The following is a 17,885-nucleotide window of genomic DNA, read 5'->3' as shown; positions in this document are numbered from 1 at the left end:
ATGTAAATCTAGACTTCCAGCATCCTTATTCCACTAATTACATTGTGTAGCCTATGCAAGTTAGTCAGCAGTGCCTATGGCAGGATTACTTTTTGTCTACTGGACGGAACAAAAATGGGGAAGAAATCCAACACACACTAATCAGTCAGCCAACTGCTATAACAACTTCCTTGCTCTTGTGCCACATACAAATTCTTGACATTGTTTTGTAACAGTTGGTTTCAGATATTTGAAAACAGTCTACTCCACTTTACCATTTTGAGACCCTCCCCACGGCACAGCATTTCGTACTTCCTTCTCTCAGGCAAGTAATCCTTTTTCTTAACCTCAGTGTCCTTGTCCATCTGGTCTTCTGAATCTGTACTGGACTTATTTGCTTCTTTTTCTTTAGCCATGATATATTCAAAATATTTCATGTTCCCATTTGCTCTTTGATGTTCAGGATCTATTGACAAAGAAACAGACAAGTATCACTGGCAAGTTTCAAACTTGTGAACAGGTATCCAGAAGAGGCTATTTACAAGAAGAGAAAGAAAACAGATGCACACTACTTGCTTCCCAAATAGAAATGAGAAACATCTACTCTGGTTTGAGAGCATTCGCAGGATAGCTAAAACTCTGAGCTAAGCTGGAAGCAATGCCGGCCTGCAGCACGCACGTATCCTTACTCATCTGCAGGAAAACACACAATGAACTTTCAGAGGTGAGCTCGACTCATTCGCAGTTATGGAACTGCTCACTGTCAGGCCTGGATCCCTCAGTACACACAGAGGCCCAAGCATGAAAAAAAAGGGGTTTGACCATTCCAGCCAATCTCACCAGAGAGCAAGAGAGAAGGGAATGGGACAGGGAGAGAGCTGGGACAGCACAACTGACTTAAACCTAAAAACTTCCCTGACAGGGATCAAGATTTCCGGTGACAAAGCTTTTAACAGTCACTAAACGTACAGAATTAGCTTCAGTTTAATAATAAATAGTTCTCAGTAGCCTTTGCTGTGTTAGGCTTAGCTCTGCGCTTCCTGCAACATCCTTTACACAGTCCATCAGTGCAATATTTACAGAACCACACACTTATCGTATTTTACAAAATGGACAGAATTGTAGCTCACTGTACGGCATTCTGTATTTCTCATTTTTGCAAGCTTTTCATCTCAAGTATGCTTAATCTGCATTTAAATAACCTGCACAGATTTTGCATTCACTGATTTAGTTTCAATTTGATTAATTTTGTTTGCGCTTGTACCTAAGGGGAAGTAATCTCAACACAGCAAAGGAAGATAGAGCAAGAAACCCAAATTTCAGGCAGTATGACTAAGATGAGTAAGTGCTTAGAAGCCAACAGTGACAGGAGGCAGAAAATACATCAATAGGAAGGAGCAAGCCTTAACCGTGATGCTTTCTGACATGGCAGTTGAGACTAACTGTCGCTCTAAAAATATGGTAACAAAATATAATTTCTGGCAAGTCTGAATTTACTGAAAAGTACACATCAAGATGTTAATATCAGTACCAACCCATTTAAAAAACCCCTATACAAGTCAGAACATGGGCAAGGCTGCGCTCCCTGGTACAAATCCATAGCTAGCACCTGCTGGAGCACAGAGCTAGATGGTGGTGAGCTGTGGGTCTCCCTTTCACATACCCAGTTCAAGAAGGCGTTTGGTGAGCATCATGGCTTTGCCCAGATCCCCCTGCTGATACACAGCGTAACTCAGGTAGTCCAGAATGTAGACTTTATCTGCAGAAGACACCTCTCCCTCATCCAACTGTTTCAAAGCTTGTTCCATCCAGAGCTCGGTGTGGTAGTAGTCAGCTTCAGTGTAGGCAATCTTTCCCAGCTCAAAGCAATCTTCAGCTGTTAAAAAGGATTTGTGCTTCACACCTGTATTTGAAGCAAACCAAGACAGAATTTACATAGAATTCCAGACCAGTCTTCAGAGTAACATGCAGTTATTTCTTATTCTTCACAGCAAAGTTTATTTCTGTTCCTCAGTACCTCCCTTCTGTGGTGGCTCTTTGTTGAACACTCAGTTTCTAAGTATCTAAAGCCTGTAAATCCTTGGCAGGACACATAAGCAGTTAAATGCAGTTTTCCATTGCTAGAATACCAGCAACTAGCTAAATGTCTTTACCATTAGTGAAAAATCCAGTAAAACAAACCTTCCTTCTTCAAAACCTCAAACACTTTGATCAAGAGCCATAGTAAGCCAAATATGAAGTTTCAGAGATCTGTTTTCAAAGACGCTGCATTATCGCTTTCCAAATGTTACTGAAGCACATCTTGTTAGCGATGGCTTAGTGGGGGAGGAAAAAGAAAAATAAGTCAGTAAATTCTCAGCTGCTCAAGATTTTTGAAGTCAGTGATTTTTAGAAACATTTGAAGAGATCTCTGAAAGATTAAAGCACTAGTAAGCAAATTACAGATTCCTATTTTTGCCACTGTAAATTAAGGCCCAATGAAAAACCAAATTCAATCTTGTAGAAAGGAAACAGGACCTGCCAGTTTTACAGCTAAAATTACATTCCTGATTATATCTTAATACATCCCGAATTTATAGTCACAGCTCCCGCAGCTGCATTCACACAGGGGAATTACTCTGTTGAAGATGTGCCTTAAGAGATTAAATAGCTGAAGAGACAGTCCACAAAATGCAGTATCCCACAGAACAACTTTTGTTTCTGCTGATTAATTAAACACCTTGTGGTCTATCCGGTGCTGCCAGTGTTTTTAGTTTTCTAAGCCTGAAGCCACAAGCTCTAAAATAACACCAAGATTAGGCAATCGGGCACGGTGGTGGTGGAGCGCTGTCAGACGGAGATCCTCTAGAACGAGTAACAGGTTTCAGGGCCATAGCCCGGTACATTTAGGGGCAACCTAACATCCACAGGTGAAAAGGCAACTCTTAAAACGGTGCTTAAGACAGAAATCGTCAAACAGGGTTGAGAGTTAATATAAAGAAACAGCACAGCCTGTAATGCAGGAAAGAGAATTAGTAAGTGGTATGACAGTAGTTAAGATTCTGATCAAAATTTGGTGGCCTGGCCCAACAAAAAATCCCTGGGAAGGAAGCCAACGAGCACAAACAAGTGACCACATGGGATGTCCCTCACTCTCTGGAGCCCTGAAGAGACCAACCTGTTCTCTTTTGTACTCTAGAACTTTCAGGTTCTGCAATTACACTTTATTCCACATGGTCTGGACAGCTGATTTCTTCAAAAGAAGCAATCAACTACAGCCCACCCAAAGCACTTAGTCTTGTATTTTTTGTGCGGTTTTAAGAAAGCAATAACCAACTACTTATTGTATTAGTGTGAATCAGTAGGTCTTTGAGACTGCCTTGAACTAAACCCAAACCAAGGTTGTACACTGTAACATACAAAGCCAATTACCCTTAAATTTTATTAGGCATCTGTCCACAATGAGTGCTTGCAAAAACACATATGGATTGTAGAGAGCTGATTTTTTTTGCCAGCTGGCACAGTACTATTTTCAAACAGAGGAAACCAGGAAAACTCAGCAACGAAAGAGTCTTCTAACAAGAAAAAAAATGTGTCGTCTTCTGCACATAAACCCGTTAAAGGTTACTTGAGGTAATGCCATATAAGCTCAAGTCTGTGTATACACTCTGTCTTTTGTTCTTCAGTTTTTACATGCCATTAAGTTTAATCTCAAAGAAACTTCGGTCACGCCCAATCCGAAAGGTCCATCTTATCCATGAGAGGGAAAGGCATAATAAATGACAGAACTGTTCTGTTAAAATGCATTACATTGTGCAATAAAACCAGGTATCTGCCAGTGCGCAACCACTTCAACACAAAGTAAATCCTCACCCAGGCAAGATTTTATTGCTATTGAATTTTTATTATAAACTATTAACACTAAATTATCTTACTGTAACTACAAGAGAGATGCAGACTTCAACTACAAAGATATTTTCAAGTTCTAGCACAAGCAGAAAATAAGCACGTGAATAAGGTGAGGAGAGTGACAGGACAAAGGAGAGTCTCAGTGCAGAAAGAAACTTGCATTCCGTGCAGCGTGTTTTATCCGCGTGCCCTTGGGCGGAGTGCTGACAGTAGAATGGAAAGGCAACGAAGCCAAGCGGATGTAGTTTCCAACAGAACCATCACAGCAACAGACCCGACAGCATGCCAGAGCAGGTCAGCTCTTCCAGCGTTCCTCTTCACCGCTAAGCCTGAAGCAACAGGTTTCTCTCTTTTGAGGTGTGGCAGAATTAGAACTGACACCTCCATCAACCTATGTTCAGTACCCCACATCGTGCCACTTTCCATGAAGTATCAGCTAGCTCAAATGCTTTCCTGTTGCTACCCTCACACTACGCGGTTAAGCAAGACAGAACAGAGTCAAATGATTTGTAATCAGGACATTTTGTAAAAGTTCACAGTGTCTTCTGAAAATAACATTGATGACTCTTTACCTGGAAGATTCCCTCTTGAGAGGGTGTCTGTGTCCAAATTATACGTGTCTTGAAGCCGCAAGAGGGCTTTTGCTGCACCGGTCTGATCTTCATCATTTGGGAAAAACTGCCGCTGGATAGTCATGTTGGAGATAAAGCCTGGGCAAGACAGCGAAACACTTAGCATCCTTTGTCCCCAGGATTCTATAAACTCTATGCATGAAATAACTCCCTACTCAAGGGAAAAATTAAGTTTAGGAAAGTCCATTAATAAGCCAAGAAGAGCTATCAGCCCTGCAGAGCAGCAAAAAATGCCCTAAGTTTGTTCCTAAAGGCCAAGAATACCCGTTCAGTTGCACACAGAAACATTTTTGTCTTAAAAAAAAAAAGTCACATACAACAAAAAAACCACCCCCACATTATAGATAATATATTGGTATGTTTTGCAACCATTCTGCTCAATCTGCCTTTCAAAAGGCTTTTCATTTAGTCACAAGGAACTTACAAGTAATTTAGAAGAGGGAAAAACAAAACAGTGCTAAGAATAGCAGTGTAAAGATTAAGGCTGGTCAATAAAAAGATGAGAAACAACAATGCTGATGTCTGCTACCTGCCAACAGGTTTTGGTAAGACTTCAGGCAACTAGGCAGTCCCTGCGAACCTAACCGCTTTCTGTGGACTTGGGTAATTAACATATTTACGTAGAAACTTGAGAAACACACAAAGTTAAACAGAGTTCTCAAGATCCAGCTTCACACAACTCTGAATTGAACTCAACCCACATGTTGAAAAGTAAGCATTTTGATTATTTTTTTCTGGTGAAAAGAACGCAAAGAAATTATAAAAAACTTGGGGGCTTTTTAAAGAAGCACCAGGGCAACACTTATGGAACAGAAGACAAGCAGATTCTATAATGTAAAAAAATGCTCTCTCTAGGAACCGTTCCCTGGTCATTAGCGTTACACGTAATCATCTCCCCTGTTACGGCCGCTTCCCAACTCCTCTCTGGTGAACACACAAACAACCACTGCTGTTACTTGAAGGGGCCACCTGCAGAGCTAGCACATTATCCTGTCTTCTGTGGGAGAACTGGTGCTATTTTTCCCCTTCTGCTTCTGCACAGTCAAGAGGCTGGTGGGCTGTTTGCATTGAGGAGGGAAACAGACCTCTAGAAAGCCAGAAGGGCAGAACCAGCATCCTGGTACCCACAGCCACCAAAAGGAACATCACCAAAGTCCACCACGAGGACCTCAATTGGAACAAACTGACACCCACTCCAGCATTTTCAGAGAAGTGACTTTTCTACTCAACAAACTCTTTTATCCCAAGATCCAGGAGCACAAAGAGCTTTACAGTATTAACTAAGGACAGTGACAATATGTTTGTTAAGCTTATCCAATAGCCACCAGTAAAAAACTAAGCAGCACAACCAAAACCAGACAAAGCACAGTATGCAACACTCAGCTGCAAAGCCATCCAAAAAATAACAAACTGGCCAAATCTGTGATTTTGGCCACACTCTAGTAGTCCTTTTCTAACTCTTAAACACTGTTAGTTTATGGAAAGGCAATCCTTCTTTAAAAGCTACCATAGCCTTTCACTGCTATGCATCCTTTCTTTCACTACACTATGCTTCTCCCAATATTCTAATACTTTCCTTTTTCCTGATGATTTTTCTCAAAACAGAACAGTCCACTTGGGGTTTCTTGGGGTTTTTTTTTTCCCTCCTCTCCTCTTTTTCCTCATTCAGAAGGACTTAAGATGCACTGGTTCAGATTTCTGGCTGACAGGTGCAGTTTTTTCAGTTGGCATTATTCAGTCCTTCACAGCAGCAACAGGGAAGCTGAACATGCTGAATCCTTACCAGAGACTAACCCTGGGCCTTTTTTGAAAGCTCCACTTTTTTATTGTTTCTTACTACAAACCTACACCTTGTACTAGTTACTTGATCAGACAGATTTTCACAGGTCAAATATAATCATCCAGCTTCCTTTGCGGCTAAGCATCTTTCAGAGTCAACTATTTTATGTCCTGGTCCGGGCTGAAGAAAGAGGCAGCAAAATATTCACTATGCTAATTCAGATCAGTTCCACAAATGCTCAGTCTCTGCCAACATTCAGGTTTTGAACCATAAGACCTTAACTCTGGGCATATCAGCAGCAACAGCACCTGCCCATACTCACAGACAGCCCCACGTCCTGCAGTTCTGTTCCCCTTTTTCTGTTCACCAGTCACCACACTTAGAGATTGAACTTCCTAAGATACTAGTTCGCAAGAACTGGGAGAATATATGAAGCAAGCCCTGACTCTTGCAAAATTTAAAGCATCCAAGGAGATTACTCAGTTTAAACATGGTAATTTTCCTAAATTTTTTGAAAACTTAAATTACAGCACACTGACAGCAAAAAAGCAGGTCTTTTAGGATTTTTTATGAGGGCACCTCAAAAGCAGACTCACAAATCTAATTCAAACCATGACATGTGAAAGACATAGTCAAGTAAATGCAATTATAATGTGATCCTTGTTCTTACTATAGGCACACTTACCATCAGACATGTCCTTCAGAACCAGGCTCTCCAGCTCACCCCACTCTGTATTAAGCCGTTTCATCAACTTGAACGCATTTACAGGATGTCCTAAAAACCCCTCTGGGTCTTTTGTAGCTGTATCTGTCAGCTGATCCAATTTCTCTGCCCATCTATAGTGAAAATATAAATTCGTTAAAGTCTCTTGTAGAAGCCTACCAGCACTGTAAAACTCATTTCAAGCTACTCAACAGTCTTTGTTAATAAAAAACCCAACACAAATTGCAAGCTTTTACGTCATCTATATATAATGAGCTCTCCTAGAAGGAACAAAAAGGACTTTCTTCTTTCTTCCTTTTTTTTTTTAAAGATCATCTTCCTCAGCTGCAGCCTAATCTCGCGTTGTTCTTGAGGCCTTTTTTTGTTGGAACTGCTCACTGCTGAACAAATTCCTTCCCACAAATATGGCATGCAGTATACGAGGAGTTTCATTATGAGTTTTCATACAGGACCAATCAAAAACAAAGCATTACACATATTTTTGACATTTTTAAATGTTCTTTTTCCTAAAGCTTACAGAACAGTAGTTCAATGCTTGTCTCAAATTATTTCATGTTTAGACACGGGCTCTTAAATCTATAAGCCTCTTGCTTCCCACCACAAAACTGCCTTCCATACTGGGAGCCTGTATTAAGAAAGAGGTAGTTCTCACACTCCCAAATGAGGAGCCCAGATCAGCTTTCTGATGCTACAGCTCTGACACCAGAAACCTCTCCAACGCCACTGGTGACCTCAGCCATTCACAATTCCAACGCACGCTGAAACAAGCACACCTTTCAACAACTGCTGCTGTTCATCTATCATTTTACCAGGAACATCCAGGGAGTCTGCTCCAGTCTCAGTCAGGAAGCACGTCAGTCATGCTCTAAGCACCAGTGCTATGCTACTACATGTCTGCAAAACAACCAAACTTCCCCTCTCTATCCCAAACAACGCAGATCTAGAACATGAAGACATGTAACAGCACCCTGGTAACAGGATAAATCAACTCTAAAAAAGCCACACCCCATGGAGAATAGAAAACATCAACACCACTATAAAGCAAATCCAAAACCTGTAGCCTGGAGAGAACTTTGCACACAAGCTGACATTCAGCTTGTTCCAAAATTTGGTTTGCCTGAATTAAGTTTGCCTGCTTTACCTGAGGCAGCTAGATGTTTACAGCTGTTAAAGGTGCCACTACTTGCCTTCACTCTTCCCACACTGTCTTTAGTTGTTTTTCTACACTCTGACAGACCCTATGTCTGGGTTCTTGCAGCAGCAACATGAGTGAAGGGGTTCCCTCCAAAATGCAGTGATCCAAGTGCTCCCATGGCCCAAGCCCAGCTTCCAGCAAGACCAAGACTGAAGAAACAGGTTTCAACGAACTGTGCATTCACACTGCAGGTCGAATCCATCATACATGACTATCGAACCTAATGAGTAGCTGAAAGTCACTGCAACCGTGAGCCACAACCACAGAGCCCTGATTTCTTTCCAGTAGTTTCTGTTTCATAGAAGCCTCCACCACAAGCCACCCACAAGGTGCGAGCCATCCTCCACATCTCAGTGAATTACCAACTTTCAGTGAGTTTAAGTCAACACAAGCTACCAATATCCTTCAGCCAAAGTACAGAGCCCAACAAACTTAAACAATGCTGGCATTTCTTACAGATTCTTCTCTCTCTCTGTGACAGTTAGATTAACTTTTCTGACCTGACAGTGAGCACCTATAATATAATAAAAACAGAGCTGCAATGCTTGTATGGTAAATTGTATTTATACACATTTGGATGCCCAACTGGCATGCTCCCATTTAATTTGTAGCTGTAAAGAATACACTTACATAATGTTCTAAACCTATGAGCGATTCCAACTCTGTATTTTAAGTGATAAAAAAAAATACAGTCCAACAGAGGTATCTTTCTTCCTAGATAGTAGAATGTAATAGACAAAGGCTAAAATAAAATAATGCATCTACCTAAAACTGTTTAAACATCCTCATGACAGATTTATAGACATTTCTGAAAGCCAGGTAACCATCCTGTTCAAGGATACAAAACATTTATTTCTAGCAGGGATAAAATCTGACATACTGAGCTCTGGTCCTCACACCTATAGAGCCGAGCAATAATCGGGTCTCTTGCTTTTACACAAGCAGTAAAGCAGTTTTCTTCTGCTTTATTTTACTTTTAAATCTAAATACAGCATGTAGAAAGAGACTCTGCTCCATAGTGGGCTGTTACTATTCATTGATTAACCACTCTTGAGCAATGCAGCCGCAACACTTTTTAGTGCTTTTACATCTAGTGCATCATTGCAATCCTTCTAACACCCATTTGGAGACTTCCTGCATATTAGTTTCCAAATTGTCATTCCAAGAATTACATCTCTTGGGAATTACATACAAGCAGGAGTCCTAAAGTGAAGGTATCATACAGAGTGCAGGTTGATTAGATTTCATCATTAGAAAGCTGCCTAAAACAAACCAGTGGCTCGGAGATAATAACTTAGGACAAAAAAAACAGCAAAACCTGCTAGTTTAAGCTTTGCCTCAGAGGAAAAATTCCACAAATTTAATCAGCCTTGGGAAGCACTTTTTACATAAGTGTGGACTCTAATTATTAACTATTAGCATTATGAAAGAAGCTGCTTACTTTTTGATCTGTTCCAGCTTGCTTTCTTCTGCCTTGATGTAATCTTTCAGTGACACCACCAGATCTTTTTCTGTATTAATTAAGTCTGTCATATGACCTAGAAAACAAATGGGTTTGGTTAGACAAGGAGAAATTTAAAAAAATGGGGAATTACACACATTCTTCCTCTTTTCTACTTCCTTCCCTTCTTCCCCCAAAGTCTTTCTGCCATTTGTTTAAGTAAGCCTGAAGAAATATTTAAGTAAGGCTTCTTGCCCTTTTGTGTTTTTAAGCAGAAAATCTCCTGTTGGACCAAGCTTGTTGCCATGGAAATGAACATAATATCACTTATTTATTATTAGAACTAATTTAGGATTCATTTGGAAAAGGAAGTAGGTTGCAACAGAATAATCTTTCATCCAAGCATACATAATGTAGAGCAAATAAAGACAAAGCTACAAAAATATGCAAAGTCTTCATGTTTAATATACAATACTAATCCAGCATTTTAGTTTGAAGATTACTTGCATGACTTCAATGGGTCCCCTAACAGACTGTTATTAATTAGTAATTGCTTCATTTCCTGCTAACAGGCAGCTGAACTGGTTCATCATGAAGTGATAAGGTCCGCCATCTTCAGCTGTGTCATAGGCCATTAGAACCCCAGAGAGAGTATGCTCATCCTATCACCTACATAAATATGTACCCTGAACAGCCGTTTTGCTTCCTTCTACATGCGTGCAACAGTCCACGCCAAAAGTTGTGTTTAAAATCTAATACCTGTAAGAATACATAATGAATACAAAGCCTAGCCTGGGTCACTAGGCTAACCGGACTGACTTAACTCAAAGCACGTTTCTCTCAAAAGGAAGAAGTCAATGAGGTCCCAAGAACTAGTAAATGGATTCAGTTCTGTACCAATTAAAGCCTTGGATGTCATTAACACGTCATCACGGAATCTGATTTTAGAGCCATCAAGAAATTCTTTTGGCTATGCAGCACGTACACCAAAGTATGTCTCACCAATGGAAGTGAAGAAATCCGTATGGGCATAAGAAAAAGGCAGCAGAAGTCCAAGGGCTACGGTATACCAAATCTTGTTGAATGCCATAGTCAACAGCTGTCACCTCAACACAAACCTGTGAAAGAAACATAAAGTAGGTTAAAAAACACCCTATTCACCAGAGAGTTGAATCTACCTTCAAAAGAGACAGCTTATTCTCTTGGGGCTGCCACTAGTTCTTGAGGTGGCAGAATCTCAAAAAGCTTGAGCAGCTCTCTAAGAGAACGGATACCCTTCTGCAGCCTTTCTTACACTTTTGTCTTGTGTGGTAAGAGAAAAAAGTATAGCTTGGAGAGAGGGTTTTCACAGGCACTCTTCATCTTTTTGACATTTAAGACACACTGCAGGTAGAGCTGCTTCACAAAAAAGCACCAAACAACGCACGATCAGAAACTGGGAAAAAACATAATACCACGTTAAAATACATATTATCAAGTTCATCCACCCCATCAAAAAAAAAAAAAAAAGGTTTCCTTTGATCCATCAGAAAGATGCGAGTGGAACAGGTCTAAATGAAAACCTAACCAGTCCACAGAGTAATTTACTCACGCAGTCCTGCTCTTCAGCTGCCACCACCACGAAGCCAGCCTCCATACCTGATACAAAAGGCTTCTCTGTCTGCTGGTCCTGTTAGTCCCTGGATAAGCCCAGAGCAGGCTCACAGGCAGTGCTTTCTCCCACAGACAGCTGCCAAGCTCTCAGCCTTTCAAGATCCTGAACACTCCTAACAGCCTAGGATTTCCTTGCTGCTGCATGCTTTAGAAGTAATTATGCAGTCTTGGAATTCACAAGATTAACTTTTTTCCAAACACAAAAAGTCTCATGTATTGTATCTGCTCAGAAAACTGAAAACAACTGCGTGTGCTAACAGAAACTATTGTACAACTCTTTCAGTGGCAAGACAACTAATGAAGAAAAAAAGAAATAAGAAAAAAAAAGCAACATCACAAAGCAAGTCCAGCTACAAAGTGGTTTGGCTGATTTAGGGAAAAAAGCAATATGCTTTTGATGAAGTTAGCAGTACTGATAGCACACAAGATAAAACCAGGTGTGCCATTCACACAAGGAAAGTGTAAACAAAATGAAGAAAGTGCAAAAGTCACACCCAAAGGAAAATCACTTCACCTACAAGTGGACATACTAACAGGAAACATTACCTCGACTGCAGAGTGCAGGACCTGTACTCGTAGTGCACCTGAGAGGTCAGGAAGCAGTTCCTTCCCTCCCACCTCCAACACTACAGAAAGAGCAGTACTTGGGATTTCCATTTACTGACTCAGTGGACTGCCTCTTGGACAGGGCAAGCACAGTTTCCCTGGCACTAACAGGAACAGGAAACTATACCAGCCTAGAATAGCAGCACAACCGCCAACTCTTGTAAATCATCTGAAATCTGCATGACCACAATTGAAGGGCTGAAGCATTCTGACACGTTCACTGGCAGAAAGTAAGTTGTAAAGTAAAAATGTGCAGCGGGAAGCCTGGAGTCCTGCTTTTTCCCCAGTGCAGTGACACGCCTCAGCCTCACCAAGACCCTAAACCAGCCCTGCTGTCCACAGCAGCATTCCTCACCTCCGCCTTTGCTTGCTCGTCCCCTCCACAAGCAGCCAGGCAACAAGCTACATCAGACTGTTTGAAATAGAACTAATCAAAATAAATTCCCTCCAAAAGCTCATTTCACCCTAAGCCCAACTCTAATACAGCTCATAGCATCCATGCCAGTACAAGACGGCAATTTGGACACAGGAACTGGAAGCCAAAGACAGCAAAGGAAGGCAAAATTGATTCTGGAAGCACTACAAATTTAATCCATTCGTGAAACTCCAACCCAAAACACAATGAACAAATACACAACCCTCCAGCCAGCCTGTAACATGTAACTTTTCAGCATAAACCAGGGATCCTGGTAAGTAAGGTCTATACCACGGCACCTACCTCTTCTGTGACTGATGTCAGTCTCAGTAAACACGGGCTCCCATCAAGTAATTGCTGTAAGTTAATGGGTCACACCTAGAAGCAAGTTGTCTTGCTGGCAAATCTTTCATTCTTTACTTAAAAGAAGCTGTATCCACATGCACAAGGACAGCGATGTGTACCCGGACCCTTATTAAACACACTGCTCAATTCATATTTTATTCTGCAGAGATGCCTCCTGCTCATTCAGCACTCAAGCTAATACATCTGTGAATCAATTACAAAGCACAAACAGTTCTACTACACAATAAATATTTGCCAACTTTATCAATACTTGGAATTCATTGAGCTTTTTGTTTACTGCACTCAGTGAGAAACACAAGGAAAGCTTCAGAAAGTTTACTTTTTGCTATGAATCAATATGAAACTTTTCTAAAACACAAACAAAACACCATAAGGGTGATGAAAACTATGTTCTCTCTCCACCTACTCCTCTTGGTCTTCCACCCTGCACAACAGAATGATGCCTCAAAGCCTGTTTGAGTAGTTTGGAAACAGTTTTTCCTCTCTCTACCTACCTTTACAGTCTGCTTCAACAGCAGGCTGACTCCTAATGCAGCTGCAACCCTTTTCACCTCTTGTACCTTCACAGGCATACAGCAGAGTAAGTGAGTAGCAACGGCCACAAATGACTAAGGATATTCTAAGTAGGTACAAAGAAGTTTCTCACAAAGACAGCAGTTAGGCCCTACAAGAGGTTGCCCAGAGAAACGAGGTTTCCCATTCTTGGAAGAATTTCAAAACTAAATAGCACAAGCCAGCCTAACCTAACCTTCAAGCTCACCCAGCTTCCACAGGAGGTTAGGCTAGCTGGCGTCCAGAGGTCACTTCCAACTTAATTCTTCTTTCCCTTCAGTCTCCCGATTTTCTGTCATTTGCAAGGACTCAGACTCCCGTAATAGCTTTCAGCCACCCAAGATTACTTCCTTCCCAGACGGAATTCAGTTGGAAAGAGAGCCCAAAGCAGCAGCCAGCCAAGTTTTCACTGCCCTAACAGCAGTTGCTAAGTAGCACAGCTTTCAAAACTACTGCAGAAGGATCAGCTACAGGTTCCCAAATCAAAGAAAATAAAGCTCAGTTAAGATAGATGCTGGAAATCTCTTAGATACATAAGCTGCCAAATAAGTAGGCTTAATTTCTTCCTGTCATTGACGTGAAGTAAAACAAGATGAAAATCCTCTCTACGTTATTCCTGTCAGTCTGACTCGCCTCCTCAGCCATATCCCTTCAGGCAAACACAAAGATGGCAGTGGGGCATCTCAGAGAGGAGGGAACCCACTACCCACACAGAGAAGTGGGAGTCCAACTGACAGCTTTAACACGGGAGCTTCCCAATGTTTCATAAGAAGTTTGCTAAGCTTTGAAACGGTAAAACACGGCAGAGAAAAAAAAAACAAAACACCAAAACAAAGGGGAAAAAATAGCAAAGAACAAACACGTAGAGTAAAACAAAGCAGTGATTAGACAAACGATACTGCCACACAATATTCCCTGAATAGTAGGGATATACAACAAATGCCATTTCCAATTATGAAAATTAGAGGTGTGGGTTTTTTGCGGACTTTTGAGTTAAGCTCTGCTCCACAAGGAGGAACAACATGCAAGGTAATAGGAGAGTGGAGGTGCACACAGCATCCAGGCCAGCAGAAGGAAAAGTGAAGTTAAGGCAAGCTACAGAGACTGATATAATCTCACAACAATCGAGATCACGCTAATTGGCAACTGAAGACCAAAGCGTTTAACTGAAGATGCTTATGATACAAGTCTCCTCACTGCCAATTCCAAGCCCCAAGGTGCTTACTAGGATCCAGAAAACAAGATAGGAAATGGAAACTGAGGCTGTACTTCAACATGAAATCATTCTGGAATAGCTCTAACTTAATTCCAAAACAGCTTCTTTATTTAGGTAAGAAATAAGCAACCTACTCAAAATTAAGTCTGCTGCAAGGCCAGAAGTCAGAACTGTATCTTCAATACCCTAAATACTGGTCTGCTCTCACAATCCTTACTGCATCCCACTGAGTCTGGGGGAACAAACTGCATCCCACTGAGTTTGGAAGAGGACAGCACCAGAAATTATAGCTCTGCACTGCACCAAACTGCTCCTGTCTCAAAGACAGCTGAAGTTAGTCTCATGACACAATGTTACAGGAAAGGACTTATCCAGAGAAAAGTGTACTAACTACCAAGAACATTTAGCTGTCATCATTGCTTAGTATGTGGTCTCACAGGACAGAAACAAATGAGGAGCAGAATGAAGTCCCCACAGTCCAGGAGGAAAGGGTTAGTGACCTGCTGCTCCACTTAGACATGCACACGTCTGTGGGGCTGGACGGGATCCACCCGAGGGCACTGCGGGAGCTGGCAGAGGAGCTCACCAAGCTGCTCTCCACCATTTATCATCAATCCTGGCAAACCAGGGACGTCCCAAAAGACTGGGGGTCAGCCAGGGTGATACCCATCTACAGGAAGGGCAGGAAGGAGCACCTGGGGAACTACAGGCCTGTCAGCCTGACCTCGGTGCTGGGGAAGGTTACGGAGCAGGTCATCCCGAGCACCATCACACGGCACATGCAGGATAACCAGGGGATCAGGCCCAGCCAGCGTGGGTTTGTGATAGGCAGGTCCTGCTTGATGAACCTGATCTCCTTCTAGGACAAGCAAGCTGATGTGATGTGCCCAGTGGATGAGCGAAAGGCTGTGGATGCTGTCTACCTGGACCTTAGTAAAGCCTTTGACACCATCTCCCACAGCGTTCTCCTGGAGAAACCAGCTGCTCATGGTGTGGACGGGTGTGCTCTGCACTGGGTGTAAAGCTGGCTGGACAGTCGGGCCCAAAGAGTGGTGGTGAATGGAGTTACACCCAGCTGGTGGCCGGTCACACGTGGTGTTCCCCAGGGCTCAGCACTGGGGCCAGTTCTGTTTAGTATCTTTACTGACAATCTGGACAAGGAGATCGAGTGCACCCTCAGTGAGTTTGCAGACGACACCAAGTAGGAGGGGAGCGCTGACCTGCTGGAGGGCAGGCAGGCGCTGCAGAGGGGACTGGACAGGCTGGACCCATGGGCCGAGGCCGATTGTATGAGGTTCAACCAGGCTCAGTGCCGGGTCCTGCCCGTGGGTCACAGCAGCCCCACACAGCCCCACAGGCTGGGGCAGAGCGGCTGGGAAGCTGCCTGGCGGGGAAGGCCCTGGGGGTGCTGGCTGACGGCCGGCTGGGCATGGGCCAGCACTGTGCCCAGGGGGCCAAGGAGGCCAAGAGCATCCTGGCTGGTGTCCGAAACAGCGTGGCCAGCAGGACCAGGGCAGGGACTGTCCCCCTGTACCCGGCACTGGTGAGGCCGCACCTCGAACCCTGTGTTCGGTTTTGGGCCCCTCACTGCAGGAGGGATGTAGGGGTGCTGGAGCGTGTCCAGGGAAGGGCAACGGAGCTGGGGAGGGGGCTGGAGCACAAGTCTGATGAGGAGCAGCTGAGGGACCTGGGGCTGTTTAGCCTGGAGAGGAGGGGGCTCAGGGGGGACCTTGTTGCTCTCTCCAGCTGCCTGACAGGGGCTGCGGGCAGGTGGGGGTCGGTCTCTTCTCCCTGGTAACAAGTGACAGGACAAGAGGAAACAGCCTCGAGTTCTGCCCGGGGAGGCTTGGATTGGGTATCAGGAAACATTTCTTCACTGACAGGGTGGTGAAGCATTGGACAGGCTGCCCAAGGATGTGGTAGAATCACCATCCCTGGAGGTGTTCGAAAAAATGCATAGATGCTGTGCTTAGGGACAAGGTTTAGTGATGGACTTGGCAGTCTTGGGTTAATGTTTGGACTTGATCTCAAAGGTCTATTCTATGATAAGAATTCAGTTCTTTAAGTTCTCTAGCATATTAAATTTAAAGGCTGTTTGAAAATTAAGATCCAAGCAGTGAGAAGGAAGATTTTCTAGAATTGCTCCTAACAAAAGAACGTGGCATATTTCAGGCTTCTTTTTAATGACAAAGTTGTAATATAATTGATCATATATATGAAAGCAATAAAAGAATCAGAGATTAGAATCAATTTTAGAGTCAAGTAGGTGATGTGTTTTAAGTATCATTTACTGCTAACTTGAAGACAACACTCATGAGTCAGATTATAGAGCGGGCATATTCATATACAGATATGTACCCAAGGAACCAAAGAAAGTTTTTCATCGGTTTCTTTCAGATTAAGAATGGACACAGCTCTCTCAGAGCCCACTTGTTTTAACTTTCTAAGCCAAGACAAAGAACACTAGCGATGGAGCAGAGTGTTGATCTTATTAGACACAACAAACAGGAGGCTATCCTTCTGTTCAAGGATTAGCAGAATATCTATAGAGATATACACAATATTTTCAGATACTAAGGCTGATAATAAAGAAAGTAGGACTATCCCAATGATCAACAGCTGAGGAACAGTAACATACAATAGCTCTTTTAGGCTGAAGTTGTAGCCCCACATGTGGTTCTCCAGTAGTGGAAAGCCTGCTCCTCTTGAGGGGAACAGCAAGTCATTCTGAAGTTCCTGCAAGAATGCTGCCCAGAAACACACAGCACAAATGAGAGCAAAGGCGCTGTTTCAGCACAGACTTTATTTACAGTCTTTCCTGAGTTACAGACAATTTCTCAAGTAAGCTTCCTTATCTACATCAACCTCAACATGGAGGCAGAGTTCACTTCCCATAAACCTCTATTTATCCTCACTTCTTCTACAGTGTTATTGTCATTTGCGTTTTTCAGATTGCACTGGGTATTTTCCAATCTATGCACACACCTCGCAATCACAGCTTTCGATACTAGATTTCAAAACCATTCATGATACAACAACGTTTAAATCTCTACAGGTCAGAGAGCCACTCTTTCTTCTAGCTCTATGTGCAGCCCTTAATGCATGGATTAACCCTGTTGCTCAACTGGAGTTTCTGCAGCAACTCCCATCTCCACACCACCGCTTCAGCTGCGCCAGTAGATGCCCCATCTCACGCAGGGCTACACGATGTATTAGCAAAGGGAACTAATCTACAGGAGCTATTTTTTGCTGGGAAGGTAAGTAGTGATCCCCCGCCCCCCCTCCAATTACTTATTTCTGTTTTAGTTTATCAAACATACCGCCCTGGGTGAAGAGCGGAGATCTGGAACTGCACGGAACAGCACGGCCACTGGACAGCAGGTCATGAAATGATGCTGCTTCTTCAGTTTCTAAATTAACTAACAGCTAGAAGAGATA

The 17,885-nt window shown here is 42.7% G+C and overlaps 1 protein-coding gene across 7 annotated transcripts in view; it reads right to left on the bottom strand.

The window, feature by feature from the left end:
• P4HA1 (prolyl 4-hydroxylase subunit alpha 1) overlaps nt 1-17,885 on the bottom strand; it is a 35,729-nt gene that overhangs the window by 16,256 nt on the left and 1,588 nt on the right. For all 7 annotated transcript variants that reach the window (XM_040606012.1, XM_040606018.1, XM_040606013.1 and 4 more), the window contains exons 2-7: nt 10,642-10,757; nt 9,640-9,736; nt 6,965-7,116; nt 4,440-4,577; nt 1,643-1,882; nt 255-445 (exon numbers count right to left, since the gene is read on the bottom strand). In XM_040606012.1, coding sequence (XP_040461946.1) covers nt 255-445; nt 1,643-1,882; nt 4,440-4,577; nt 6,965-7,116; nt 9,640-9,736; nt 10,642-10,729 — 906 coding nt within the window. In that variant the 5' untranslated portion in view covers nt 10,730-10,757. The remainder of the gene's footprint in view (nt 1-254; nt 446-1,642; nt 1,883-4,439; nt 4,578-6,964; nt 7,117-9,639; nt 9,737-10,641; nt 10,758-17,885) is intronic.

Source organism: Falco naumanni, chromosome 9, assembly GCF_017639655.2.
Source record: "Falco naumanni isolate bFalNau1 chromosome 9, bFalNau1.pat, whole genome shotgun sequence".
Taxonomy (NCBI): Eukaryota; Metazoa; Chordata; class Aves; order Falconiformes; family Falconidae; genus Falco; species Falco naumanni.
Note: the sequence above shows the minus strand (reverse complement) of the source record. Positions and strands in the feature narration are given on the sequence as shown.